Source organism: Cydia fagiglandana, chromosome 3 (assembly GCF_963556715.1).
Source record: "Cydia fagiglandana chromosome 3, ilCydFagi1.1, whole genome shotgun sequence".
Lineage (NCBI taxonomy): Eukaryota > Metazoa > Arthropoda > Insecta > Lepidoptera > Tortricidae > Cydia > Cydia fagiglandana.
The window spans coordinates 12,678,890-12,705,015 of NC_085934.1; the positions used below are offsets into that span (position 1 = coordinate 12,678,890).

Genomic DNA, 26,126 nt, shown 5'->3' on the forward strand with positions numbered 1-26,126 from the left:
AAGGACATATTTAATGCTCACTCATCACCAGCTCCGATTTCATACCTGACCATCAGTCGCGGGCCATCTGCTGTGCGGTTCGCACTCCGGTTAACAATCATAATTTAACTGGACAAAATGTGTTTGTGGCTTTTGACTGCATGTTTGGGCATGCTGCCCGCTAACTCGCCCCCTACAAACGTCATTGTTGTGGGAGCTCCTCCGGCTCCTATACTCGTGCCTACAACGACAACCACAGCGAGCCCTAATATGACTGGACCTCCGCCACCAATGAACATGACTGGAGGACCTCCTATGACCATGACAGGTGGTGGCGGTGGCGGCGCTCCACCAACCATGGCTCCTACAGCTCCAACGGGTCCAATAGGTGGAGTACTTTTACCTGTTATTCTTTGCGACACCCCTGATATTGTTTGTATCATTAATCTTGACGAAACCGCTGCAGGCATGCCGTCGATCGATCCGCGATTTGGCACCACCCCTGCGCCGTCAGCGGCGTTGCAGGTGCCTCCGATTATAGGATATAGTGCCCAAGTGCCGTCTTACAACACCGCTGTGAGATTCCCTAGGGAGCGACGAAGTATTCAATTAAACACGATTCCTACCAATAAATTGGACAAATCAGGCATGATGGAAACTGCCAGTCATCGAATCCGCAAAAGACAAGCGGGTTGCAGGTGCGTAGCAGCAGGCACTTGCACCAATAATGGAACTAATGCTGGGGGTGGTTTGATTGATATTAGAATTGTAACGCCGGTAAGTTGTGACGCGTACGTATATCATATATCACTATCAAGTAGTTGTTGTGGCTACAATATGTGTAATGTCACATTGTTTCAGGGAGGTGGATCAGGACCCACGTGTCCTGCCGGGCAGGTACTCTGTTGTGGCAGCTCGACTACAGTGATAGCATGCGGCACTTTGCAGACAGTACCCGCCACAGCGATCGCTCCAGCCTCTGGGCAGGCCAATTTCGGAGAATATCCGTGGCAGGTTAGGATATTAAAAGTTACGTTCAGTGTGATAAATGTTTGTGTGACGTACTGATATTACTTATGCGCCTTGGTTTACTTTTCCAGGCACTAATTTTAACAAAACAGAACGATTACATCGCGGGAGGAGTGCTAATTGACCAATTCAACGTTTTGACAGTGACTCATCGACTGTCTACTTATGTGTAAGTGTAATTACCTTTTTATCGCCTTTTCATTCAAACGGAAAAGGACTATTCCTCTCTGGATATTAATATTATTGAAAATATTTTGTTGTATATATCAACAGCTATGCCCCTACGTTTGTTTTTTTAAACTATTTAATTATTATAAGAGTTAAAAGCATTAAATATTTGTATGAAATCTGTTTGACACTCCTAATTTTAACAATACATAATCAAAAAACCGGGCAAGTGCGAGTCGGACTCGCGCACGAAGAGTTCCGTGCCATAATGCAAAAAAAAAAAACAAAAAAAAGCAAAAAAAAAACACGGTCACCCATCCAAGTACTGACCACTCCCGACGTTGCTTAACTTTGGTCAAAAATCACGTTTGTTGTATGGGAGCCCCATTTAAATCTTTATTTTATTCTGTTTTTAGTATTTGTTGTTATAACGGCAACAGAAATACATCATCTGTGAAAATTTCAACTGTCTAGCTATCACGGTTCGTGAGATACAGCCTGGTGACAGACGGACGGACGGACGGACAGCGAAGTCTTAGTAATAAGGTCCCGTTTTACCCTTTGGGTACGGAACCCTAAAAAGAAGTCAAACATAGGAGCATAGCTATAATATCAAATTACTTCTGTAAAAATATATATATTCCATAATGTCAATATCCAGAGAGGAAAATAGACTACGTTTGTATGGAGAAGCGGCCGTCCCCTTTCCTCTTAAGTTGTAATATACTTTTCGATTCTTTGTCATTTTTTAACGCTTACAATAGAAACAAATAAAGGAATCCCAGCTACACAGCAAGTAGCAGCAGCAGGAGTGCGAAACTCCTGACTTCGGCCAAACTCGGCTCCGCTCGGCTCAGCATTGCTCCGAGCAATTTTTAGGGTTGATGGCACCACTTGACTTCCTTTTGCGTGCACGACCACATATAAGGTAATCACTTGAATTTTGACAACCCTAAATAGCCGAAAGGGATAGTGCCATATGTTAGAATGGTATAGCATGATTCGACCCTGAACCGCTGTCAAACTTCCGTTTTGTAGGAAGTTTCCTTTCTGTACATACGGTAGTACTATTATTTATTCTGTGGCAGCAGTAAGCATACAACGTAGCCTGGGATCCTAATAAGAGTTTTGACTGTACCCAATTTGTTACATTACAGCGTATCAGGTGCAGCTCCTAACGTCAAGGTGCGCTTGGGTGACTGGGACGCCGCCGGGACCTACGAGCCGGTGCCATACCAAGAGTACACTGTCGCCAAGGTGTCCAGCCACCCCTCCTTCAACCCCACCACCTTGCAGTATGACATCACTGTACTGCGACTGTCGACTCCGGTCCCTTTGACGCCTATGCCTGGTTCTGTTGCTACTATTAACAGAGCATGCTTGCCAGCATCCAATGCGGCTACTTATACTGGTCAGAGGTAAGTTACACGGTAGGTTATACATACAGTATGCATCAGAACGTAAGGCAAAGAAAGAGACCCATTAATGTTTAGGTCATACTGGGCAACTTTTTCTATGGGACCAACCTCGAAAACGCGGAAAAAAATTGGATGTTTTCTACAGGTTGTCAACTACTTATCGTATACACACAGGTACCTGTAATATGGAATCTCTAATCAATTGTTTTAATACCACAGACTTGTCATTGTCACGATGACGCTTTTAATGCCGCTTAAAAATCGATTTCAGGTGTTGGGTATCAGGATGGGGTAAAAATATGTTTGGCCTGCAAGGGCAATACCAGCAGATTTTGAAGAAAGTAGACGTGCCAATAGTAGACCCAGCCACGTGCCAATCTCAAATGCAAGCGGCACGCCTAGGCCCCGGCTTCGCTCTTGACACCACGTCCTTCATTTGTGCTGGCGGTGAAGCAAATAAGGATTCATGTACAGTAAGTACTCCTTAGAGTACTTGGCCCTTAGGCCACTTGCACCATATCCATTTAACCAGGACTATGGTAACCATGGTAACGCCAGGTTTTTTTTTTATAGATTCATAAAATTTAGGTTAAAAAAGGTTTAACCGGTTAACCCCGGGTTAGTGGGATGGTGCAAGTGGCGCTAAGTATATTCAATTCCTGTAACACAGCGAAGTACTAACCAATAGGAAGGGTGCTACGCTACAGCCAGCAGCAACAACAGCTTACAGTAAGAACTACACAAACATACGTAGATAGGTATATATTTATCTGTAAGTTATTAACACTTCTGGGTGCTTTGTCGTATAAAAATGACTAGTAGTGACCATAGGGGCTGTCCATAAATTACGTCATCGATTTTTGACGATTTTTGACCCCCCCCCCCCTATAATCATCCAAAAATCATGCTTCAAATGACCCCATTTCCTCCTACTTCATGCTACCGTCATCCGATGTCCAGACCCCCCCCCCCCTAATTTGAAATGACGCAATTTATGAATAGCCCCATATTAAAGATTATAAGTAGGTAAGTGGCCTTATATGTCCCGGGTATGTCCTTAAACTACGTCCAAGACCACCGGTGGACGGGCAGCAGCGTCCCTCAAATTCGGTGTACTCGACTGCGATCGCCAACCCGCCTGCCAAGCGTGGCGATTATGGCATTCACCCCCCAAAGGGGGAGGCCTATGTTCAGCAGTGGACGTCTTATGGCTGAGATGATGAAGTGGCCTTATATACCTACACCAATAGACTTACGAGTAGGTATAGGTAATATTGATTTTTAATCAACGATGCCGACTGTAATTCCTAAACATAAATCTAAATTGATGTGGTCAACAAACAACCTAATGATCAAGTACTTTTTAATTTACACCAATAAGTAAGTACCTATACAAATTAGCCCTAAGGGCGCACACTGTTATGTGAAATTACGAGTATGTAGCGTGCCCTTGTAATATAGTGCCTTCATGCTTCGTTAGTAATTGAAAAGTAGGACATCCAAGCAGGGCAAAGTTAACAATCGCTCATTAAACGTGATTTCTATAACATTCTATGTTAACTACGTATTAGAACTAATGTTGTGGCATGTCGGAACTAGTGTGAAGGTGGATCCAAAGGTAGTCAATCATAAGAACAACTCCTCAATACCCCTCTGCCGTGCAATACCTAATAAGTACCGTCAGTAATTACTGGTTTAGAGCTCTTTCCCACTGACGTCCAGTTTTTTGCGGGTACGGTTTTCTGCAGGATCCCGTTTCAGTAGTATAGGTGCTAATATAGCAACGTTCACACGAGCATTCTGTTTGCGGGATACTGCACGCATACCTACTACAGAAAACTGGATCCTTGCAGGAGACCGTTCCTGCTGCAAAAAACAGGACGTCATGCAGTAGGACGGACCTCTAAAATCGAAGTTGAATCGTTTCAGGGCGACGGCGGTTCGGGGCTCGTGTGCCAAGTCAACGGGCAGTGGGTGGTGGTCGGGCTGGTGGCCTGGGGGCTCGGCTGCGCCAATGCCAACGTGCCCGCCGCCTACGTCAACGTCGCCGCGTTGCTGCCCTGGATACAGGCTCAGGTGGCTACCGCTTAGGAGGATTTATTATCTCAAGGAATGTCGTATCTCCATGGTATATTAACCGCACGCGCATAATTATATTGCTATCCCGCTCGCACAGTGTCATTGACCGCCGTCGTCATGGGCGGGACCGGGACTCCCGCCCCGGGACAGCAATATATGTATAGTTACGCGACAGGGTTAGAAATAGGAACAGCCTTTTCAATGTATGTACGTAATTCCTCGTGCAAAGCGTCTTTTCCTTACATAGGTACCTTATCTGAGCATTTTTAAAGGTTAAAATAAAACAAAGGTTCGCTTAGATAAATGAAGCTTAACAGGATAATTTATTAACTTAACAATTTTTACAAATAGCCATGTAAACATTATAAAACATACATCACTTAATCAACATAATGATGATATTTTTTTACTTAATGAAAATACGGCGTTCTAAACGCAAAATTTCAACGATTATTATATTAATTTTAACATAACTATCTATCTAACATAAGCTAGTCGGGACGTAATCTAGTATTGCAGCGGGGATGGGCCCGCGTCACGGACGAAATAGGTCAACGGACCCTTCAGTCTTCGTCGGGCTTCTCCTGCTTCACGACGGGCTCGGCCGGCGGCGGCGAGGGCGGCGGCGGCGGCGGCGGCGAGCCCACCTCTATGTACTCGTCCGTCTTCTCCTCCTTTATCTCGGGCTCGCGCTTGACGGGCGCGTCCGGCTCGGAGGCGGGCGTCGGCTCCGGCGGGGCCAACGCGGCCCACGCCGAGGCCGCGCCGCGCGCATACGCCTCGTAGAACGCTCGTTGCGCTATTTCTGCCTCTTCGAGATGCACGAACGAGTGGTTGTCGAGCTCCGCGCGGAAGAAGAACTTGAGGCCGCAGCGCGCGCAGTCGTAGGGACGCGGCGCGGACGCGTGCTCGGGTAGGTGGCGCTGCAGGCCGGCCGCGCTCGTGAATACGGCGGAGCAAAGGTAGCAGGTGAATGCGCCGATGCCCGCGAACGTGTGTTCAATGAGGTGCGCCTGCAGACGTGTGGGCGAACCGAGGGCACGACGGCAGAGGCGACAGTCGTGGTCGGCGGGCGGAGGAGCGCGCGGCGCGGCGTGGCGCGCGTAGCATGCGGCGCAGGCGCGCGCTCCGGCGCCGGCCTCGCCCTCGGGCAGCGCGCGCAGACAAATAGCGCAGCGCTGTTCATCACCCGAGCAGCGCAGGTGGAATCGCGCGTGCAGGCGCGCCTCGGCCTCGGAAGCGAGCGTCTGGCGGCACACGACGCAGGGCGCGGGCAGCGCAGGATGGTGGCGCGCCATATGGCTCAGGAAAGATTCCTCGGACGGCAGTCGCGCGCGGCATCGAGCGCACATGTCACCGGCTACCACCTGAAATTGCGAATTTGATCAATTCTAAATTATATCCATAAGAATTGAACAGAGGAAGATATGTTTGAATATTTGTGTTGTTGTTTAGGTGTACAGTCAGCAGCAGAAGTTGCTGAGCGTTATTGTGAACATCTCGCCCGCTTAGCAACTTCTGCTGCTGACTGTACAGTCACGTCTAAATATATCTTAAAATATGGGCAATAAGTGGCTGGTTTGGTGGCCAAGAACAAACCTAGGCAACGTACGAGACAAGCTACAAAGACTCCAGAGGCTCGCATGCGCGGCCACCACTGGCTGCACGAGGTCCACTCCGACTGCAGCCATGGAGGTCATGCTAAACCTTTCACCGCTGCACCTACACATACAACAAGAGGCCAGTCTCTCAGCGGTAAGGTTACGAACCCTCAATATATGGTCTAACACCACAGGAGCTCTTCACACAGCATGCCTGGAAAAAGTATACAGCGAATTTCCAGTGCTCATGGCGGGCACGGATCGAATTCACAAACAAGCTATCTTTGACAAAAGGTACAAAATACAATTATTTGAGGACGACAACTACGAAGGACTCAATCCCCGGGAGCTGAGAATCTTCACTGATGGGTCCAAAACAGACAGCGGATCAGGCTCTGGAACCTTTTCAGAAGACCTGAACATGTCAATCACCACTCCGCTAGGAGCCCATAACTCGGTATTCCAGGCCGAGTGCATGGGCATCATTAACGCGGCGGCTGCCATCACTGCAAGGAAGGTAGTAGGATCCTCCATCCGCATACTCTCCGACAGCAGAGCAGTCTTAATGGCCCTAAAAAGCCATATAGTCACATCCAAACTTATACACGAATGCCACGAACGACTAATGGAGGTATGTCAGAACAATAAGATCACCTTACAATGGATCAAAGGACACAGTGGATCCCGAGGTAACGACGCCGCGGACGAGCTCGCCAGACAAGGATCGGGTGCGGGGGCGATAGGCCCGGAACCGATCCTCCCGATACCGTTTAGTAAGGTACGCTCAATGCTGCTGGCACGTACAGGGAAACTACACACAGAACACTGGCTAAACCAAACTGGATGCAGACAGGCCAAGCAGGCCATGCCTAGCATGAACGGTAAGCTCACAAGGGCGCTCCTTCAACTAGGAAAGGTTCGACTGAGTATGGTAACCAGTGTCATAACAGGTCATGGACTTTTTAACAAACATCTTTTTATAACAGGTGTCACAGACAGTCCCCTATGCCGTGGATGCATGGAGGAAGAAGAAACAGCCTCTCACGTGGTGTTGGAATGCAGCGGATTGGCCCCATACAGGGCAAAACATCTCGGATCCCCGAGTGACCTCCCCGAGGTCCTACTCAACATCAAAGGTTTGATAGGATTCCTCGAGGAGCTGGGCTGGCAAGACTAGCCCACCCCCTATCACGCAAAATAGGCGCAAGACGTCGAGTTGCGGAAAATCGCCCGAGCTACAATACAAGCTACAATGGGCAATAAGGCCGTGTATACATATTTTTGGCACTTTGTCTGTATCGATATTTCCAGACGTAACTGTAATAGGTACTCAATTTAAATATCTTATCTTCAATAAAAATTAGGGCATTATTTACCTTGCAATGCGTGAGTTTGTGCTCGGCGAGCACGGCAGCGGAGGGCAGGATCTCGTCGCAGATGAGGCACTTGTGCCTGGCGGCGGCGGCGCCCGAGTGCGCGCGCGTGTGCGCCTCCAGCTCGGCGCGGGAGCGCGTGCGCTCGCCGCAGTAGGCGCACTGCAGCGCGACGGCGCCGTTCTTGCGGCGGCGCTCGTCGCCGCCCGCCTCGCCCCCGGCGCACGGCGAGCAAGCGCCGTCCGCGCCGTCGCCGGAGTTGTTGTTTTCTACTCGCTTTGGTCGCGTGCTATCGCCGTTCAAACCCTAAAGTATGAACAACAGGTAATTCTTGTATAATCTGACTTCTTTTTTGTCAATAATAGAAGTCATAGGTAGTCGAAAACGAAATAATCTGAAACTTTCTTTTCGTTGTAGAAGTTTTAATTGCACCATAATAAAAAAATTAAGAAATCACAAACACTTGTTTGTATTTGAGTGTGTCAAGTTTGTTGAGGTGTGTAAAAAAATCAACATACATTACATAATACATGTAAAAGAAGATCTTAGAAATCGTTGAAGATTGTTAGCAGTTATATATTTGTATAGTAATGTCCTTCTAACCTGGTGTGTGACGGCGTGGTGCGCCTGCATATGCCTCTCGAGCAGGTATTGCACGGCGAAGGACTCGGCGCAGCCGGGCGCGGGGCAGCGATAGGCATGCAGCTGCGCGTGCGCCCGCAGCGCGCGCGCGCCCGCCAGCACGGCGCCGCACGCGCAGCGCGCCGCGCTGTGCCGCGCGCGCACGTGCGCCGCGCCCTCCGCCTCCGAGCGTAGCGGCGTGCCGCCGCATGACCGGCACACCCATACCTTGCTCTCGCCGCTGTGCGCTACGGCAAAGTGTACCTGAGGGGCAAGAAAAAATTGTACCTATGAGAAGGAAAAACAAGCGCTTTGTCGAAAGCACATTATTTACGGTTAACCAATCACAATAATTATTAATTTAAATAAATAGTGCTGTGGACTATTCGTTAAATGTAAGAGCTTGTAAATACCTAATCGATATAGGTACTTTATAAAACCTATAAATGCTCACCTGAATGGCTACTTTCGAGTCAAAAATTTCCTTGCAAAGAGAACAGCGGTAAAGGTGATGAGCGTGCAGATCCAGTAGATGCTTTTGCAAATCGTCCGGCGTAGGAAAACTACGCGCGCAGCTGTGGCACGTGTATTCGCAGGACACCGCCAGATAGTGTGCGGCGAGATGGCGCTCCGAAGCCGCCGCATCTGCGAAAGAGGCCCCGCAGTGAGGGCACGGCGTTGGGCTAGATCGATTCAACTCCCCACCCTCTTCGAGGTGACCTTTCAAATGTGCGCGAAATGCTTCAAAGTCAGGGAGAGCCGCGTCGCATTGATTGCAGAGAAGAGTTCCAGGCGACAAGGCCAGTTGGGGCGTCGCAGAGTCCGAGCGCCGACGCTTGACCGACGGTTCTTCAGCTCTCCTGCTTAGATCCGTAGGTGCGGGTTGCTCGATGACCTGATCTGAAGGGGTTTCGCCATTAAGTAATGCTGAATGAGCGGCTCGGACGTGTAATTGCAACTGCTCCATGCTCGTGAAGGTGTCTCGTGTGCAGTAGATGCAGGCAAGGAGCGTGGGTGGCGGCTGCGAGGCGACGCGTCGCGGGGGAGTGAGCGCCGCTGCGTCAACACCGTGGGCGCTGGTCATGTGAGCCTGGAAACGGACAAAAAATGTTTCCGATTGTTAAATTACTAAAGGTAGCTTAACCTAAATCCTAAATCTTAGGTACGTAATATCAATAAGTTTAATTTTAATTGAAGCATATCTTAAGGAGTTATCCAGATCTTCCTCGCGGTCTTGGTTGTGACCCTCTATATGTAACAGCATGTGCGACGTGAGCGGTTTTGCGGTTGAATAAACTAACAATATATTATGTAGGTAATATGGAGGACTAATAACCTGTAAAAGCTCAATCCTGCAGAAAGAGTCCCCGCATCGCGGGCTGCGTACTCCTCGCCGCCCACAGACCAACCTGTGTCGCCGCCGCACTTATTATACGCATTGGTCTCCCGGCCCTCGCGGTCGCGCTAGTCGCACTACTTGCGCGATGTCAGCGCCGCTGCGGTGTTTTAGCCGCGATTGAATAAAGCAAAGCAATATAGGACTATTACTAACCTGTAAGAGGTCAGTCCTGCGGAAAGCGTCTCCGCACCGCGGGCAACGCAGTGCGCGCCGCCGTTCGGTCTCCCGGCCCTCGCGGTCGCGCTTGTGCCCCTGCATGTGCGACGTGAGCGCCGCCGCGGTGTTGTAGCCGCGGTTGCACACGGTGCATTGGAATGGCTTCTGAATGTCGTGCGTCTTCATGTGGATCTTTAGGTGATCGCTGGAAATAAGGCAGTCGTGTAAGAAACATAGAAAAACCCTACTAACTTTTTGTACGGAACCCTAAAAAGCATCATTATTGTGGATCTCGCAAGAAAATGGTTAGTTTACATTTTCAATATAAAAGTACCTACACTGAGAGAAAAATCATCACCAGGAATTAAAAAACACTTCTGTACTGGGGGAAAAAATGAAGTTTTAGTAATAATTATGGACGTTTCACTACCTATTTCTGTAAAGTTTATTTATTTCTACAAACAGCTCAGTAATCCCAAATATAATTTCAACAAACAGATAATAGAAATTGCAAAAGTAATTTTTTTCCTATTAGTTAACTCTCCTTGTCCCCGGATTAAGTTTATTTTTGTAATTCTAAGTGTGTTTTTGTTGTACTTTTCGCTCAGTGTAAATGATTTTTGTTTTTTAAGTACTATTTGCTGATGGATGACTGTGGTACATATTAGACGCTTATAATTTTGATTTTGAAGATAAATGTAGATATAGAGATACCTACCTAGTTAGTACACACGGGATTGTTATGCCATTTATGGTTCTTGCTAAATTGATAATTCTATATAGCGTAAGTATTGAACAACCAATTTAGTTAGGACGCTCAATGGCGCAACAATCGCGGAGCGTAGGTAATGGTACAATTTACTTTACTTACTTATACTTAAGCCTAAATAGAATAATAAATAAGATTCATTTTTATGAGCTAAGCGTCAGACATTCCCAAATTACACCCACAAAAACTGTAAATGTCAGTTCGAAAACATCCACGAGAGATAAAGTCGTCTTTTATGTGACCACTGATGACAATTTGTCATATGAGACATAAGTGCCCACATAAAGCACGAACCAAACAGAACTAACAAAGAGGCTTTTCACGCAAACTACAGAATAGAGGCGTTCGCCCAAACACCTCCGCTAATGGCCGGGCTCGTCGTGCCAGTTTAGGTACGGGCCATTATTTCATTTTTGTGAGACCCTCGACGCCATTTGTCAGCGCATCATCTCTTTTCACTCGACGGCGGTTCGTTGGGCCGACAAATTGCGTGGAATTAGTCACGTGACCGCGGCGAGGTGACGAAAAAGGTGACGCATCGTGGTCGAGGAGCGAGCTTTGTGCCACGACGGTGATCAATCTTAAAGACCCATTGTCGCACCTCGCGTCCTCTTACCGTTGCCGTGTGCCTTACTCGCACGAACATCAATAGGCTTTGACTTAAGGATTTTGTATCCTACTGACTCGAGGCTTTTCTTTCCATAAACACCTACTTATAAGAATCTAATTATGGTGACAACCATTAGGACGGATTCTCCTAAAGCTCATTATTCTTTAGAATTAGAGACACTTTTGTTCGTATACAAATGCGGCCATATCTAGTTACACATATAACATAGCTGTGGGATGTATCTTTGCGCTAATTTTATGCACCGTTTTTTGGTCTAGGTATGCACATTTCTATAAAATCCATACAAAATTCATATTATCTGTAAATAGTTAAGTATCAAGATAGTTCTTAACGTGTTCCTTACCAAGGAAATAAAATACATATCTGGCTATATTGGTCCTTGGTGTATGATCAGTGAGTAGAACAGTGAGCAAAACAAGTGATACCTCCTGGAGAAGGCGGACTCGCAGTGCGGACAGCGGTACTTGCGGTCGCCGGTGTGCAGCTTCACGTGGCGGTCGCGGGACCTCTTGTGCTTGAAGTGCCGCGAGCAGAACTCGCAGCGGAACGGCATCTGATCCGAATGGGTCTGAAACCAAACACAACCATTGCATACATGTTTGAAGAGGCAGATACGAATCCAAGTTGGGACAATCAGAATGTGGCAAATTATCAGAATCGCCTGTCCGAGATTGTTAAAATAACAGAAAATCATACCTAATTATCTTTTTAACTAAGTCTAAGTTTATTTTATTTTATAACTTATAACATATGTACATATAAATAAACTTCTACATATGTAAAAAATATAGGACCAGATAAGTAACTTGATGCGGCTCGAAATATCAAAATGCTACCTCATGAAAAAAAATATAGGTATATAGAAATTAGCATTCCAAGAGAAGCAGTAGGTACCTCCAGTGATCCCACGGTAGGCTCGGCCTGTAACGTTGCGGCCCTTACTTTAACAGAATATAGATAATTATTGTTAAAAATACTACATTATAAATGAGAATTTTTAGAGCACCGTACAAAACTTTGTTCACGGTGCTCTTATGGGATCACTTCGGTCTTGCAAATCGGTTAAATGCGTTTTTCTCAAAGACCGTTTGATGAAGGTACCTATTTATATATATGAGTTGTATGACTAATAACTAATCCACCTAAGTACAAATACTTTTTAAGTCAGTTAAAAAGGTCTCAGTAAGTATCAATTAAATAATATCAATTATTCGAAAAGCCTTTTCGTGCTACGCGTAAAACTAACGCTTAAAATGTGTAAGCCATACGATGATTACATTGAAATAAGTGCGGGTGCTTCGGCCATAAAAAGTCGTGAGAACCGACCCAGGATGACTTGGCTTCCTCATCGAAGCTCACCCATGCCGGCATTTTATAACAATTGGTATTCTATAGGCCAAAAAACGTCTAAGAAATAGTTACTTTTAAATTAGATATCAAATTTGAAGATCGATATCGATGCCTATTCCATCTTTCACTTGACCAAACCACGCTAGCGACCTTACACTCTAGCTGCTATTTTATTGAAAATCATGTAGGTACATATTTTTATGAGAGCATCCTCAAAACGCGAGATAATCGCGGACAAACATACATACAAACATATGGGTCACACTGAGAACCTCCTTTTATTAAGGCGGTTAAAAACATATAGGCATAAGTTTAATTACAAGCGTCGTACTCTTCCTTATTTTACAAGTACATAGGTATATATATCTAGGTGACCGACGGAAATTAAGAACACTACGCAGTAAGGCCAGTAAGTAGGTAAAAATGCCTGTCTGAATATGAGTACCCAGTTAGACATTCTGGTATAAAGTGTTGTTTAACAACTACGCACTAATTTTATAATGTCGATATCAGCGAGCTAAAAGAAGTCGATAAGTAAGCAGTTAGTCGATCGATACTGAATCACTACCACGATTGCGCGTGAACAATCGATACGGAACCGATAACATTCCCGGGGATCCGGCGCGGGAGCCCGCTCGATACACATCGGTAAACCACACCGGAACATCTTCATTGGGCAATCCGTGACTAGCACGATTATTATAACGGATCAGAACTATAAAATAGAAGTATCAATAACATTATCTAAACTCTGGTTGCTGTTTCATTTAGCCTGATTGAACGAGCTTTTAAAACAAAATTTAACTTAACCTAACGATTACGTAGGTACCTATATACTAAATATGAGCAAAAAAATTACGAGATACGACGTAACATAATATATTTAGAATACATTTGATTAGGCCAAATGAGTCGAAAACATGACTGTATTATATCTAAGCAGACAGAACACAACATAACTGCTGCCAATGGGATGGATCTGAGTTCTAATGGGATTTATTAAAGCCATAAAGCTGATTATTTTTTACTGGTATTGTTACTACTTGGCTTGGCACCGGCTTCAAACATATCAGTTGGTAACGCATAGACTTAAAAAAGGATAATATTTTATTTCATTCTTTTTGAGGTCGGTTTCCTTTTTTATTGTAAAAAGTTTTTTTCTGTTTAGAAATATCGGTGTAAAGAACAAACTAGTAATTGTATTTAACCAGGAAACTAAATACCAGACGTGGTTGTTTAATATAGTCGTGTATAAATTAAAATTTTCACGTTCAAAGGATTATTCATAAGTCCATAAAGAAGATGCAAATGTAGCGCTTATGAATCTTGGCTGGCAGCGAGATAATGGGAGCCATCGGCCTTCGCACCAACGTGAACTCACAGCCGAGCCTAACTCTACCACAATACACTCCCAAACTGTGACAGTCACTTCACGCTTTTACTAATTGACCACCTCGACGGCACTCGGCCACTATCATGCTAAACACGTGTTCGGAATGATTGACTTCTATTCTGCTACGCCGCTCTTGAGCAATGGAACATTTTTCTCTAAACAAACTGTATTTCAAAAGCAATTTTGGAACGAATCAATAACGTCAGGCCGCACATGGTTTTGCATGCATTTTGAGCACTGTCGATTCGTTTCCGTATATTGTTTTTCTTTTAACAATTATAGTACAGTCATTATATCCAAAAAACCGACCCTACCCGTGAATAATTAGTTCTTGGATTTTTTTTTCGTAGGTCCCTCGGGGGGGTCACTGGGAGTGTAAATTCAAAAAGTAGGCTTAATCAGGCTCCTGCGTATATTCGAAAAATGGTTTTTTTCCAAAGAAACGGTTTTTCTTCAATAACTCGGCCATTTTTGATTTTACAGTAAAACCGTAAGGACAAAAACTGTAGGAAATTTGATTCTCTACAAGGTAGTCCAGTCATTATATCCAAAAAACCGACCTTTCCCATGAATAATCAGTTCTTGGATTTTTTTTCGTACGTCCCTCGGGGGAATCACTGGGAGTGTAAATTCAAAAAGTAGACTGAATCAGGGTCCTGTGTATATTCGAAAAACGGTTTTTCTTGAATAACTCGGTCATTTTTGATTTTACAGTAAAACCGTGAGGACAAAAATTGTTCAGAATTTGATTCTCTACAACTTCGTTTCCCTTCATTTATGCCGTAAAGCGTGGAACATAGGAGATAATGATAATATTTTGAATTTGACGGGTTTTTCAGGTTTAATTTCTAAAATATCGATTTTGGGGGAAAGAAGTTGGGAACCAAAATTGTTCAGAATTTGATTCTCTACAAGTTTAGTCCTCTTCATTTATGTCGTAAAGTTGAAAATAAACGAGATGTTGAAAATATTTTGAATTTGTCGCTTTTTTCAAATTTTATTTCCAAACTATCGATCCTAGAAGAAAAATTGTGAGGACCAAACTTGTAGAGAATCAAATTTTCTAAAATTTTTGTCCTCGCGGTTTTACTGTAAAATCAAAAATGACCGAGTTATTCAAGAAAAACCGTTTTTGGAATATACACAGGACCCTGATTCAGTCTACTTTTTGAATTTACACTCCCAGTGATTCCCCCGAGGGACGTACAAAAAAAAATCCAAGAACTGATTATTCACGGGAAGGGTCGGTTTTTTGATATAATGACTGGACTAACTTGTAGAGAATCAAATTTCCTACAGTTTTTGTCCTTACGGTTTTACTTTAAAATCAAAAATGGCCGAGTTATTGAAGAAAAACCGTTTTTTTGGAAAAAAAACCATTTTTTGAATATACGCAGGAGCCTGATTAAGCCTACTTTTTGAATTTACACTCCCAGTGACCCCCCCGAGGGACCTACGAAAAAAAAATCCAAGAACTAATTATTCACGGGTCAAAATCTATAATGACTGTACTATTATTAACAATACTTATTTAAGTATCGCCAAATTACATTAGGTATTTATTAAACATCACGCCCTACCAGTGGCGGCGCGTCAAACATATCCATAGGCAAGCCGGGGCTAATTTGGTTTACATATTTCCTTTACAACACTGCTCGAACGTCCAAAAACAGGCAAGCCGGTGGGAATCGGCTTTTATGGACGCGCCGCCACTGCGCCCTACACCCCTGTAGAGTTAAAAAACCGGCCAAGTGCGATTCGGACTCACGCACGAATGGTTCCGTACCGTATGGGAGCCCCATATAAATAATTATTTAATTTTGTTTTTAGTATTTGCTGTTATAGCGGCAACAGAAATACGTCGTCTGTGAAAATTTCAACTGTCTAGCGCTCACAGTTCATGAGATACAGCCTGGTGACAGACAGACGGACAGCGGAGTCTAAGTAATACTTGGGTACGGAACCCTAAAAATGGTCGTGGAACCCTAAACGCAAGGATAATAAAGTAAAGTCGCCACAATCGATAGATAAGTATTGATCTTTTGGGAAGATTGTTGTTTGCCCAGAAGGGTTTGCGGTCTCGTGCTCCCCCAATTACCACGGGGTAGCCGGCCGGGCCATTAGCGCCACATCTCAATTCGTTAGCGCCGCGGCGGGCAGATACAGTCAGCTTCATATAGTAAGGTAGCATCCAAAGTATTCGAATAGTTCGATACACCTTATAATTTGTGTGGCGTACCGATCTATTTGAATACTTTGGCTGCTACCTATTATATGACGCTGACTGTACAGACAGACGCAAAACAAACTGCTCGCCTCAGGCTGTTATTATTATAGCTTTGCAGCTTTGTGAAACGAAGGCTCTACAAAACCAGTGCAACCGATGACACAGTTGGTTAGTATCTCGAGATATTGTTACGATTGGTAGTCCTACAACCAGACCCGCCGTCGCTCGCGCAGGTAAAATGGGGATAGACAAAGACACCCCGATTATGAGTTATGATCTTAGCAAATCATTGAGTTTGTTACTATATACCAGTTAGGAATACAAACATAATCACTAGAATGCAGGTATCTAATTACGAATTCCAAATTGAATGAAAAATTTATACAGAATAGATATAGAATATAAATTAGTTTTTTTATACCTAATTTGTTATCGCTGAACATGGCTCATTAACTATAACTATAATTAATTTTAATATCTAGTTAGGATAATACATAGTAACTAGTAAACGTACAACTCGTCTTTTGTAAGAGGGTGTGGCACATGAATGTTTATATTATCAGATGAGGAGTGTCACTGATTTTTTTCGAAAATATCTGGATAGATGTGTGTACCTACCTATACACACAAAAATGTAAGAGTATCTTTTGCAGTAATTATGGATAACGGTGTCCGGCGGTGTAAGGACCTAATTGAACTAAGTGGTGGCGCTTCCGCCGTCAACAAGAAAGGAACTTGTTCCCTCTAACTACGGTTATAGTCATGTCATAGGTAGGTAAATACTTAATATATAATGGAAAATATACTTACATATAGGCATGCACATACCCAGTATTTCAATGTGTATATAAACTTAGGGCCAATAAACTTAGAGGTGACGTCTGTGCAGGATCTATGGGAAGCTATTCATCTAAATTAAATCATTAGCGGACACCATATATCAGGTAATCTAAGCCAAGAGCTCGCTGCATTTTAATTAGGTAAATACAGCTACTTCCAACGATCTATGTATCACACTCACACTAGCTGTGAAATAAATCGAAGTGGCAGTACTCACTATAGGTATTTTTAAAACTCAGATTTTTATTTTTCCTTTATTACTTTTGGCATGTTTCTACCTAATAGTTAAGGTGTTTTCTTAAAATATTTATTGATTTTTTTAAAGATTAAAATCTAGAATAAATCGTGACGTGATAAGAAATACTGAAATGTCAAAATTTAACAATTGATATCTAACTTGAGTTACCTACCGCATAATAACTTGATCACTCGATTATATTTTATGCGTAGACACATAAATATCGTCTTGTGATTTCAGTTAGCAAACCCTACTGCCCCAGTAAGTGACGCACGTGCAAGGTGTGACGCATGTCATGTGGATAGGTACGAGTAGGTACACTGACTTTGTCACTCAAATAAGACAATAGTCGCATTAGTTGAATTCCAGCGAGCAATCTATGAACTTATTTAGATAATTTTGTTTGCACATCAAGTAAGTAAGATGTAAGTACCTTTAAAAATGAATATTATTTCGGAAGCAATTTTAGTGCTGAAAGAGCCTAGATTTAAAGATGGAACTGTTCTTATTTGTGTAAATAATGTTAATAAATGCAGATGTAAATGGTAAGTAGGTACTAATAGGAAAATTTAATAGAAATGTTAAAATGGTAAAGATTTATCGTTATTGTTAGATCCACGGCTCTATTCATTTATTATTACACAATAATGTATACCTACATAGGTACGTTGCACTATAATTCATAGTGTCCGACCGAAGGTTCGGTTTCGGCCAGTTTCGGCCAAAAAATCATGTTTCGGCTGTAGTTTCGGTTTCGGCCAAAAAACGGCCGAACCTTTCGGCCGGGCCGAAACTTACGAAATGGTACTTCGGACAAAGACCAAAAGTTGGGGAATAAGTAGGACAACAATATTAATATCTACATAGATTCATGTATAGGTACAGAAATTAATTGGTTTATTATAAAACACAATTCCACTAATGAGGGCGCCACTGGACGGCCGACGCAGTCTTAAGAGGCTGTCAATACTTATAACGCGCACACTGTCTAATTGTATCGGAGTGAATGAGATAGCACTGTCGCATGTTACTGGGCCCTGGGCAAGAGAATAATAAGAAAACTCATCATCTTCCTCGCGTAATCCCGGAATTTTTGCCGTGCACTGGCAATGGGAATGGGAGCCTGGGGTCCAATATACAACTAATCCCAAAAATTGGTGTAAGCACTAGTTTTTACGAAAGCGACTGCCATCAGACTGACCTTCAAACCCAGAGTGTTAACTAGGCCTTATCGGGACTAGTCCGGCTTCCTCACGATGTTTTTCCTTCACCGAAAAGCAAAATAGTAAATATCAAATGATATTTCGTAGGTAAATAAGTTCCGAAAAACGTCGAACGTCGACGAAACTGCGGTCTCGCTTTTTAATACAATGGACATTGGTTGGAGTCTGTGCTCAACTACTTATCCTGAAGCCTGAAGCACGGCTTTGACTTCGCATGAAAGTTTGCCTCACTGGGGCACTTCGGACTTTTAGGCCCAGGTGAAGATCGGTACCTGGCCTTGCGATATTGTCACAGATTATATAATAGTTCTTACGAACAGATACTTATCTCTCAAAGAAAACGCAAATACCTACCGGTTTGATACCTACACAAAAATACAATGGAGTGACCTTCAGCGCGCCGCTCCCCGCACCGCGCGCACCGGCACAACGCTAGGGTTGCGACGCTTAGAAATTTTTATACGTGTGAAGACCGGTCTCTAATTCTATTGATCAAACTGTCAAACTAGGTAACATTAGAACTTGCCATAAAGTATATAACAGCATAGCGTTAAATAACTACATTTAAGCAAGTTAAGTTGCAATCATTTATAGTATTCCGTTTATGCGTTAGGTTAGGGTAGTGTTTGCGAAATACTCATGTTAAAAGGTCATATGTTCCTGCAGTGACCACAGTATTTACGCCGTCTTATAAACCACGCAATGAACCCAGAATGAATTAGTTTTAAAACTTCGTGTAATTTAAAATCAGATATAGATTAATGTAACACAATAAAGAAAAATAACAGAGAACCCATGATTACAGGCAATTCATTATAAGATAACCCGAGCATAAAAAATGAGTACCTACCTATTTTCCGGTGTAAAATTAAGATCTTACTGTCGATAAAATTAACATTTACCAAGTTGGCTACCTATTTCAAATAGATATCTAACTATAAGTACATTTGTCGTAATAAACACTACATGTTTAATTAAAGTAATTCAATAGTACCTACGTAGCTTGTAACTATCGTAAAAATTATCAGTGCGGCGCGCGGTGACGTGCGTGCGTGATCGTGTGTGGCAACCAACTGGCTCGCTTTTCTACCGTGAACGGGAGCAGAATCGTAGGTATAAATCCGAGCTCGCGCGGAGAGTTCCATAGGCCTGATATTGTTAACAAAATATTTCGCGCTCGCTGCGCTCGCGTTTTTGGTTGACCCTGTATCTACATGTTAGCTTGACTGGTGACTGAATAGAGTTAGACCAAGAAAATTCTGCAATGATTTTGATACGCAGTGCAATTAGTGCAAATGTTATTGATACGTCATAATTTCATAGAAGTTTTGACGTTTAAAATAACACTTGCACTGTGTGTGTTATCAAAATCGTTGAAGAATTATCTTGGTCTTAGTAATTTTCTTAAAAAAACTGCTTAAGTAACATCAATTTCAAGGACATTCGGTGTTGACAGCCCCATAATATGTGTATAAAAGCGGTTTTATGACATTTTTCAGCGATTTTATCAAGTCTACAAAAGTTTCGGTTTCGGTTTCGGCAAAAAAACATGTTTCGGTCGGACACTAATAATTCATATTGAATTAAAACATCCACTTAGTTAATTATATTCATACATATTTCAATAAAATATCGCTTTGTTAAAAATAGTAAGTAGTCATTTAAGTAATTCATAACCTTGGAACAAGACCGGTTAGATTATAACTCCAATACCAATAACTATATATACCTACCTATATTCTGATACCATTTAGCAAGTCCCAATAACCACCAAAGGATTCCCTTTGCAAATCTACTAATTGTGTAGTATTTTTTATTTTATTTTTCTTTGTGGTGCAATAAAGAGTATTTACTTACTTACTTACTTACTTACTTAATTGCTCTGTACCTAGTACCTGTAGGTTTAGATAAACCCCTAAACCCCTCGAGTCACATGCCAGTTCGCGCGCGTTCTCACAACAGTATAATACTTACAATCAGTAGGTATTTCTTACAATGACATGACGTTATTTAGTATATTCATACCTGCATTTAAAAGCTACGTACTTGCATTTGACTATATACTCGAAACGTTAGGTGAGTTACCAAAGGCCAGGCCAGTATTTCGCCCTGAGAATTAGCATCGCCATTCAACGGAGAAATGCGACCAGCCTGCTGGGCATACTGCCTGCTAGTAATTATTTATGACATGACTAAAGTACCTTAGTCACCTTAAACTATTGGTATGTACATGTGACCGTATCTAACCTTGTTTTTCCATAGATCCTATTCACTATTTTTCTGTTTAAATGAGTATTGAGTAGCAGAGCAAAATTGCATGGACACGATGGAATTCATTCATAAAGTGGCGATTCACTTTTTCAGCTCGGATGTTTTCATCATCGTCTCTTTACTAACTTACGAGTACTGGCTGATACTGACAGTAGTACTGCGATCCGAGCACAAGGCATAAACATGACAGCGGCATGTTTACTCCCCGCGCTTAATTGGAGTAATCCCGCGCCGACAGAATTAATAAATCCAATCGTCCGCAAACGATAAATCGCAGCCGCTAGCGCCCATGCCCGTGGCCCACGCGTCTGCGCAAACTGAATCACAAGTGCTTTCCATGGATCTGGATTACGATTCGATTTGTCGATGATACGTTCAAAATTGACAAAAAAATGCTCCAACTTTACTCTTCTGCACCTTCAGCCTAAACAAACAACGAAATCGTATCGTAATTCATTTTAAAGACATAAAGTAGCCAATTATTTAACTGCCATGAGTAATAAAATAACCCAGAGCCTTAGAGCATTTAATAACTGAAGTGGCCATTAAGGGCCCCTCTGCCGAAAAACTAGCACAATTGTGCCAACTTTTGTATGAACTGACATGGTTATTTGTAGTACGTTACGTACAAATCATGTAGAAATCGGCAGACTGTTTCGTAACTTTCGTAAAGAAAATGAGGGCGATGACATTTCCAGTTCCTAAATGCTTTAAGCCCAGAGCCTATGATTTAATTAGGTACGGAATCGCAATCAAGGGGAATGAAAGAAACGTGATTATTGTATAGCATCCCACAGTGAATAGAATACGATTTTCATTATCATACGTACAGAAAACCTTCTACAATATTGATTCACGCTGTGGCGAACACATTGCGAAATTCATCTAGCATCGACATCTTCGTGCGAGTGGTCAATAAGCGGAGCGCCGCGCGCGCCGCGGGAGCCCGGCCCCTGGGTGCACGGAGCCCTGCTGGCCGGCCTCTCGCCGTAACACCACCTCTGTTTATGGTGAAAAGACACGCGAATAACCACGGTTTATTATTACCACAACACCGTGAGAGCGCACGACGAATGTTTCCGAGTAAAGATCACCAAAAACAAGTTTTAAATGTTGATGGTCAATAAAAACGGTGGAATGGGCACTGGGCGGCTACTGAGTGGCACCGAGACTTTCACAGGTGGAGCGACGGCGGCGGCGGTTCACACCGCGCGGGTGCCCCGGGGTCAGAATTGCCCACTGCGCCTACCGTGTAGCCAGCGATAGGTATGTTAGACAACAAATTTACTCTTGATGTGTATCATAATGGCATGTTCTGTGTCATGTTTTATTTTAATGAGATTCAGGAAATTTCAACTCGTACCTACTCTACTAAGAACGCACACAACTTATAAAAATACTTTTTTAACCTAGCCAGGGCAGGGGTTTAGTACCTAAATTTTATACCAATGGACGTCATATATATGTATAACTTTTATTACGACGTCACGTATTATATTATTAGAATTAAGATCTTCAGGAGGCGTTGTTTACCCAAGTATTTTTACCTACACTTTTTATCGGATTAAATTACTTAACTAGGTTGGTTAAGTAATTTAATCCGATATTTATGGATCTAGTTTCCATCGATTAGAAGGTTAAATAGATTGTTGTATGTGCAAAAAGCAGTGTCTTTGCCAATAACAGCAGACCCTGCAGCACCCGACCTGGGATAGGAGAATGATTATCTATTTACTTGACGTATGTAATAAAAAGGAAACTATTGTAAATACTTGTTACATTTATTGCTTTTTATCGGTCTATTACGCTGTGCACTCATCGGTCTTAAATTAAACAGCAAGCTTGAGGAAAGGATAACGTTATAAATGCAACATCAGTACTAGACGTACTGATCCTCTTAATTGGAAGTGGAATCGCAATAAGACAAGTCGGCTATGCCACGCCACTAAGCAGAGTGGGTGTGATGCCGTCGCCACACCACCGCGGGCACAGCCGTCTCTGAGACTGCTTTATTACCCAGAGATTGCGCTCCGACTGATCAACCTCTATCAAATACAATACGTATCAGACGTCTTAATTAACTCCGACAGCAATTCCTAACGCACTCTCCTTTACAGTTTTACGATTTCCCCGGAGGCGCTGCTCGCCCGAGACGAATGGCTGCGTGTGGACTGCCAATTGATTTATTTTTAATGAACGCCTTTCCCAAGCTGCGGTGCGATGATAAAGGTGTGGCGCGCAGGCTAGGGAGTTGTTATCGCAAGCCTATTTCCGGCCGTCACCGCTCTGTCGCGCGCGAGCCCGACGCGACGCGATCATCGCCCGATACATTTGTCGGCGACCACGGCTAAGATACAAGTTCGCGTCTGCGCATGCACTGATCGATATCTACCGAGACGCAACGGCGACTGTGCAATTTCTTCTGATAATCTAATGAAATCCTTTAGCAATCAATAACCTTTTCCGATTTAATTGCACTGCCTAGCTTAAATCATAACAAGGTGTTATTTTTGTCGCTTTACGTGTGATTTGTATCTAGGCGGATTGGGGAGCGGCGGCATGTAAAGTGACGTTTCTATTTGTCCTATCTTAGCTAGATCTGTCGCGGTGTGTGTTGTAATCGTAACGCAGCGAGATCGCGGGCGAGCGGCGCGCACAAAGGGACCGAGATGTACGGCCGGCGTAATGGCCCTCACGTCACAGACCTCAGCTCGGTGCAAGGCGGCTGAGATACATATCTACACACCGGCTCTGTAAATGGGCCGTTTTGGGTATCTACTTGCTAATGAAGCGCAGTGGCTGCATGGTGAAACTGGACTGTGAATTCATAGATATGACGGATTTAATGGCCACATTGTTCAACCCGCCGACCAGGTTATGTTGCCACAAAAGACGCCTGAGATAACTCGTTGGGTGATTTTAAACGATAATCACTGCAACGTACCTTAAGCAGCTCGTCCTTTTCTATAAGTTTTAGATTTCAATTTATCTAATACATATTTTGGTTTAACTCTCTGTGTCTGTCCAAATTAGAATACGATCTTATTCAGATACAATAATTTAATTTGAATAAGCACGTGCCAGTGAAAATTATTCACCCGCAACGCACATTATTACACAGCTATATAGCCCCCTAATTATAGATTTGTAGCAACTAAGTGTGCATATTAGATACGACATCCTGTGAAGGCCTGTGTTTGTTGTCAGTGCATGGTGACAAATAACTACTTACCTGTTCATGTTTCTTAAGATAGGACAGCCTCGGGAAGGCCTTGTCGCAGAACTGGCACTGGTAGGGCGTATGCTCGGTGGCGCCGAGCGTGAAGGGCGGCTCGGCGTCGGCGTCGGCGTCGCCGGGCTCGGCGGCGTCCGTCGTCGGCGACGGCGAGGGCTCCGGCGTCGACGACGGCCACGAGCTGCCCGCCGTGCTGCCCACGCTGCCCAGCGCCTCTGTACAACAATGTTTATAATAATTAAGAAGATATTCACAGAGCAATATATTTTTATGTTGTCTTTGTGTTGCTTATAATTAATGTATTGCTTGTAATTAGTAGGTATATATTATTTGTAAATAGTGTAGCTTAGTATTCAATAATCACGGAAGAGCGGTGCCTCCCAACACAGGCATAAATTGCTTACCGGAAGACAGCACCATCCCTCATATTATCTGTACAGTTTTTTTATGAAATAAAAAATTTTGTATTTGTATTGACGCTTTTTTTGCTGAGCCACCTGGGTTTAGGCACTTTAGTTTTAAGGCTCAATTACTATAGAGGCCGAATTACAACTCTTCCATAGTTAATAATGATAACAGGAACATTCTAGATACTACCTAACTTACATACGGACCTACAATCAAACAGATTTATTACTTATTATCATTTAGTAATAAAATCCTTCTACCATTCTTTTAACAAATCCAAGTACCTAAAGGAATAAACAGTAAATGACAACTGAGACGCTTTTACAGGCGCTGTAAAGCACATTAAGGCAGACAGCGTAGCTCTAGGCTCAGATAAAGCCATCATAAATATCGAGAAAGCCCCACATTTCAGCTTTAAAGGCGATATATCTCCGGGAGCACCTCGAGTGGCGTGAAATATAAACAAATTGAATGGGCCGCAATGACGAGCGGTATCACCGCAAATGATGAGTAATGTCCACGGGCCCCGGGCTCCCGCCAGTGCCTACCAAAAGAAAACACGACTACAAGTAACGAAAATTACCCTAGCAATGCTAAATACAGAGTATACTAATAAATTCAGTTTATGTTCGTATTTATTGTCGTAAATAGTTATCGTTTGCATTTGCTAACGTTACTAACTTACAGATTAACCCTGAACATCTGTATAGGTTTATTTTATCTAATAACTCGTCCATTTATTTACCTACGAATCCTTACTCAGAAAAAAAGTTACATAGGCCCGACTATGTATCATTTATTAATTAATACTTAGTACCTATGGAATAATCAATGGGCGACCCCCACATCTAGCGTCTTTCGAGCGTCGGCGTCTGTCGGCGTCTGGTCAGCGCTATGGAAAATGACGTCGCTGCGCAGTAGCGTCGCCGCTGCGTCGACGTTGCGTCGAACAGCGGCCATAGAATTGTAGACGCCGACGCTCGAAAGACGCCAGATGTGGGAAGGCGATACAACACCGTAAGATAATATAGGTAATTGGTTTTTGTTATTAATGTTTAGGCATAGGTCCTATTTACTGATCGCTAAGTACATATTCTAATACCTTTAAACGAGCAAATCTTGTTTATTTATTTATTTATATATATGTATATTTATATTGGGGATCTCGGAAACGGCTCTAACGATTTTGAGGAAATTTGCTATATGGAGGTTTTCGGGGGCGATAAATCGATCTAGCTATGTCATATCTCTGGGAAAACGCGCATTTTTGAGTTTTTACGTGTTTTCCGAGCAAAGCACGGTCTCCCAGATATTTTTAATAATAGAACAATCATTTAATACGCTAGTTCAACTTTAAGACTTTCTTTATAAAATTTGGCTAAACACAGTGTACATATATATGTATATGTAGGTACATCGCGGTACTCACAAGCGCATTCAACGGTTGTCTAAGAGACCATTTTTGCAGTGCGTCTCCCCGTTCCCTAACAAGGACTATTAATATCCATCTGTTCCCACGACGCCCCGGACGCCGGCAGCGGCGCCTAATGGCCAAAATGATAACAATTGAATTTGGACGTTCGCAGCGCCATTAGGGCTGCTTTATTTCCACGTGCATCTATTTCATTGCACGAGAGATTTAATACGGCACTACTTAATCAAGTGCATTCCTTACAGGGCAAAAACTTCCGGTATCGAATTTAAAGTAAGAAATAAAA

General features: G+C 43.2%; 2 protein-coding genes and 1 long non-coding RNA gene across 4 annotated transcripts in view; 2 read left to right on the forward strand and 1 right to left on the reverse strand.

The window, feature by feature from the left end:
• LOC134680127 (uncharacterized) overlaps positions 1 to 26,126 on the forward strand; it is a 297,055-nt gene that overhangs the window by 66,433 nt on the left and 204,496 nt on the right. The window lies entirely within an intron of this gene.
• LOC134680050 (inactive CLIP domain-containing serine protease A8-like) lies at positions 16 to 4,838 on the forward strand. Its single transcript, XM_063539043.1, has 6 exons — positions 16 to 756; positions 841 to 993; positions 1,080 to 1,177; positions 2,334 to 2,594; positions 2,866 to 3,067; positions 4,524 to 4,838. Exons 1-6 carry the CDS (start codon positions 118 to 120, stop codon positions 4,683 to 4,685), a joined length of 1,515 nt encoding a protein of 504 aa, XP_063395113.1. The 5' UTR covers positions 16 to 117; the 3' UTR covers positions 4,686 to 4,838.
• LOC134680049 (zinc finger protein 423 homolog) overlaps positions 4,964 to 26,126 on the reverse strand; it is an 83,303-nt gene continuing 62,140 nt past the window's right edge. For both annotated transcript variants that reach the window (XM_063539042.1, XM_063539041.1), the window contains 7 exons: positions 23,998 to 24,215; positions 11,649 to 11,791; positions 9,821 to 10,028; positions 8,723 to 9,358; positions 8,251 to 8,532; positions 7,651 to 7,953; positions 4,964 to 6,040 (listed from right to left, as the gene is read on the reverse strand). In XM_063539042.1, coding sequence (XP_063395112.1) covers positions 5,237 to 6,040; positions 7,651 to 7,953; positions 8,251 to 8,532; positions 8,723 to 9,358; positions 9,821 to 10,028; positions 11,649 to 11,791; positions 23,998 to 24,215 — 2,594 coding nt within the window. In that variant the 3' untranslated portion in view covers positions 4,964 to 5,236. The remainder of the gene's footprint in view (positions 6,041 to 7,650; positions 7,954 to 8,250; positions 8,533 to 8,722; positions 9,359 to 9,820; positions 10,029 to 11,648; positions 11,792 to 23,997; positions 24,216 to 26,126) is intronic.

Coding starts and splice junctions, on each gene's coding strand:
- LOC134680050 (XM_063539043.1), top strand. CDS start 118: ATGTGTTTGTGGCTTTTGACTGCATGTTTGGGCATGCTGCCCGCTAAC. Junction 2,595..2,865: donor GCTACTTATACTGGTCAGAG/GTAAGTTACACG, acceptor AATCGATTTCAG/GTGTTGGGTATCAGGATGGG. Junction 3,068..4,523: donor CAAATAAGGATTCATGTACA/GTAAGTACTCCT, acceptor GAATCGTTTCAG/GGCGACGGCGGTTCGGGGCT.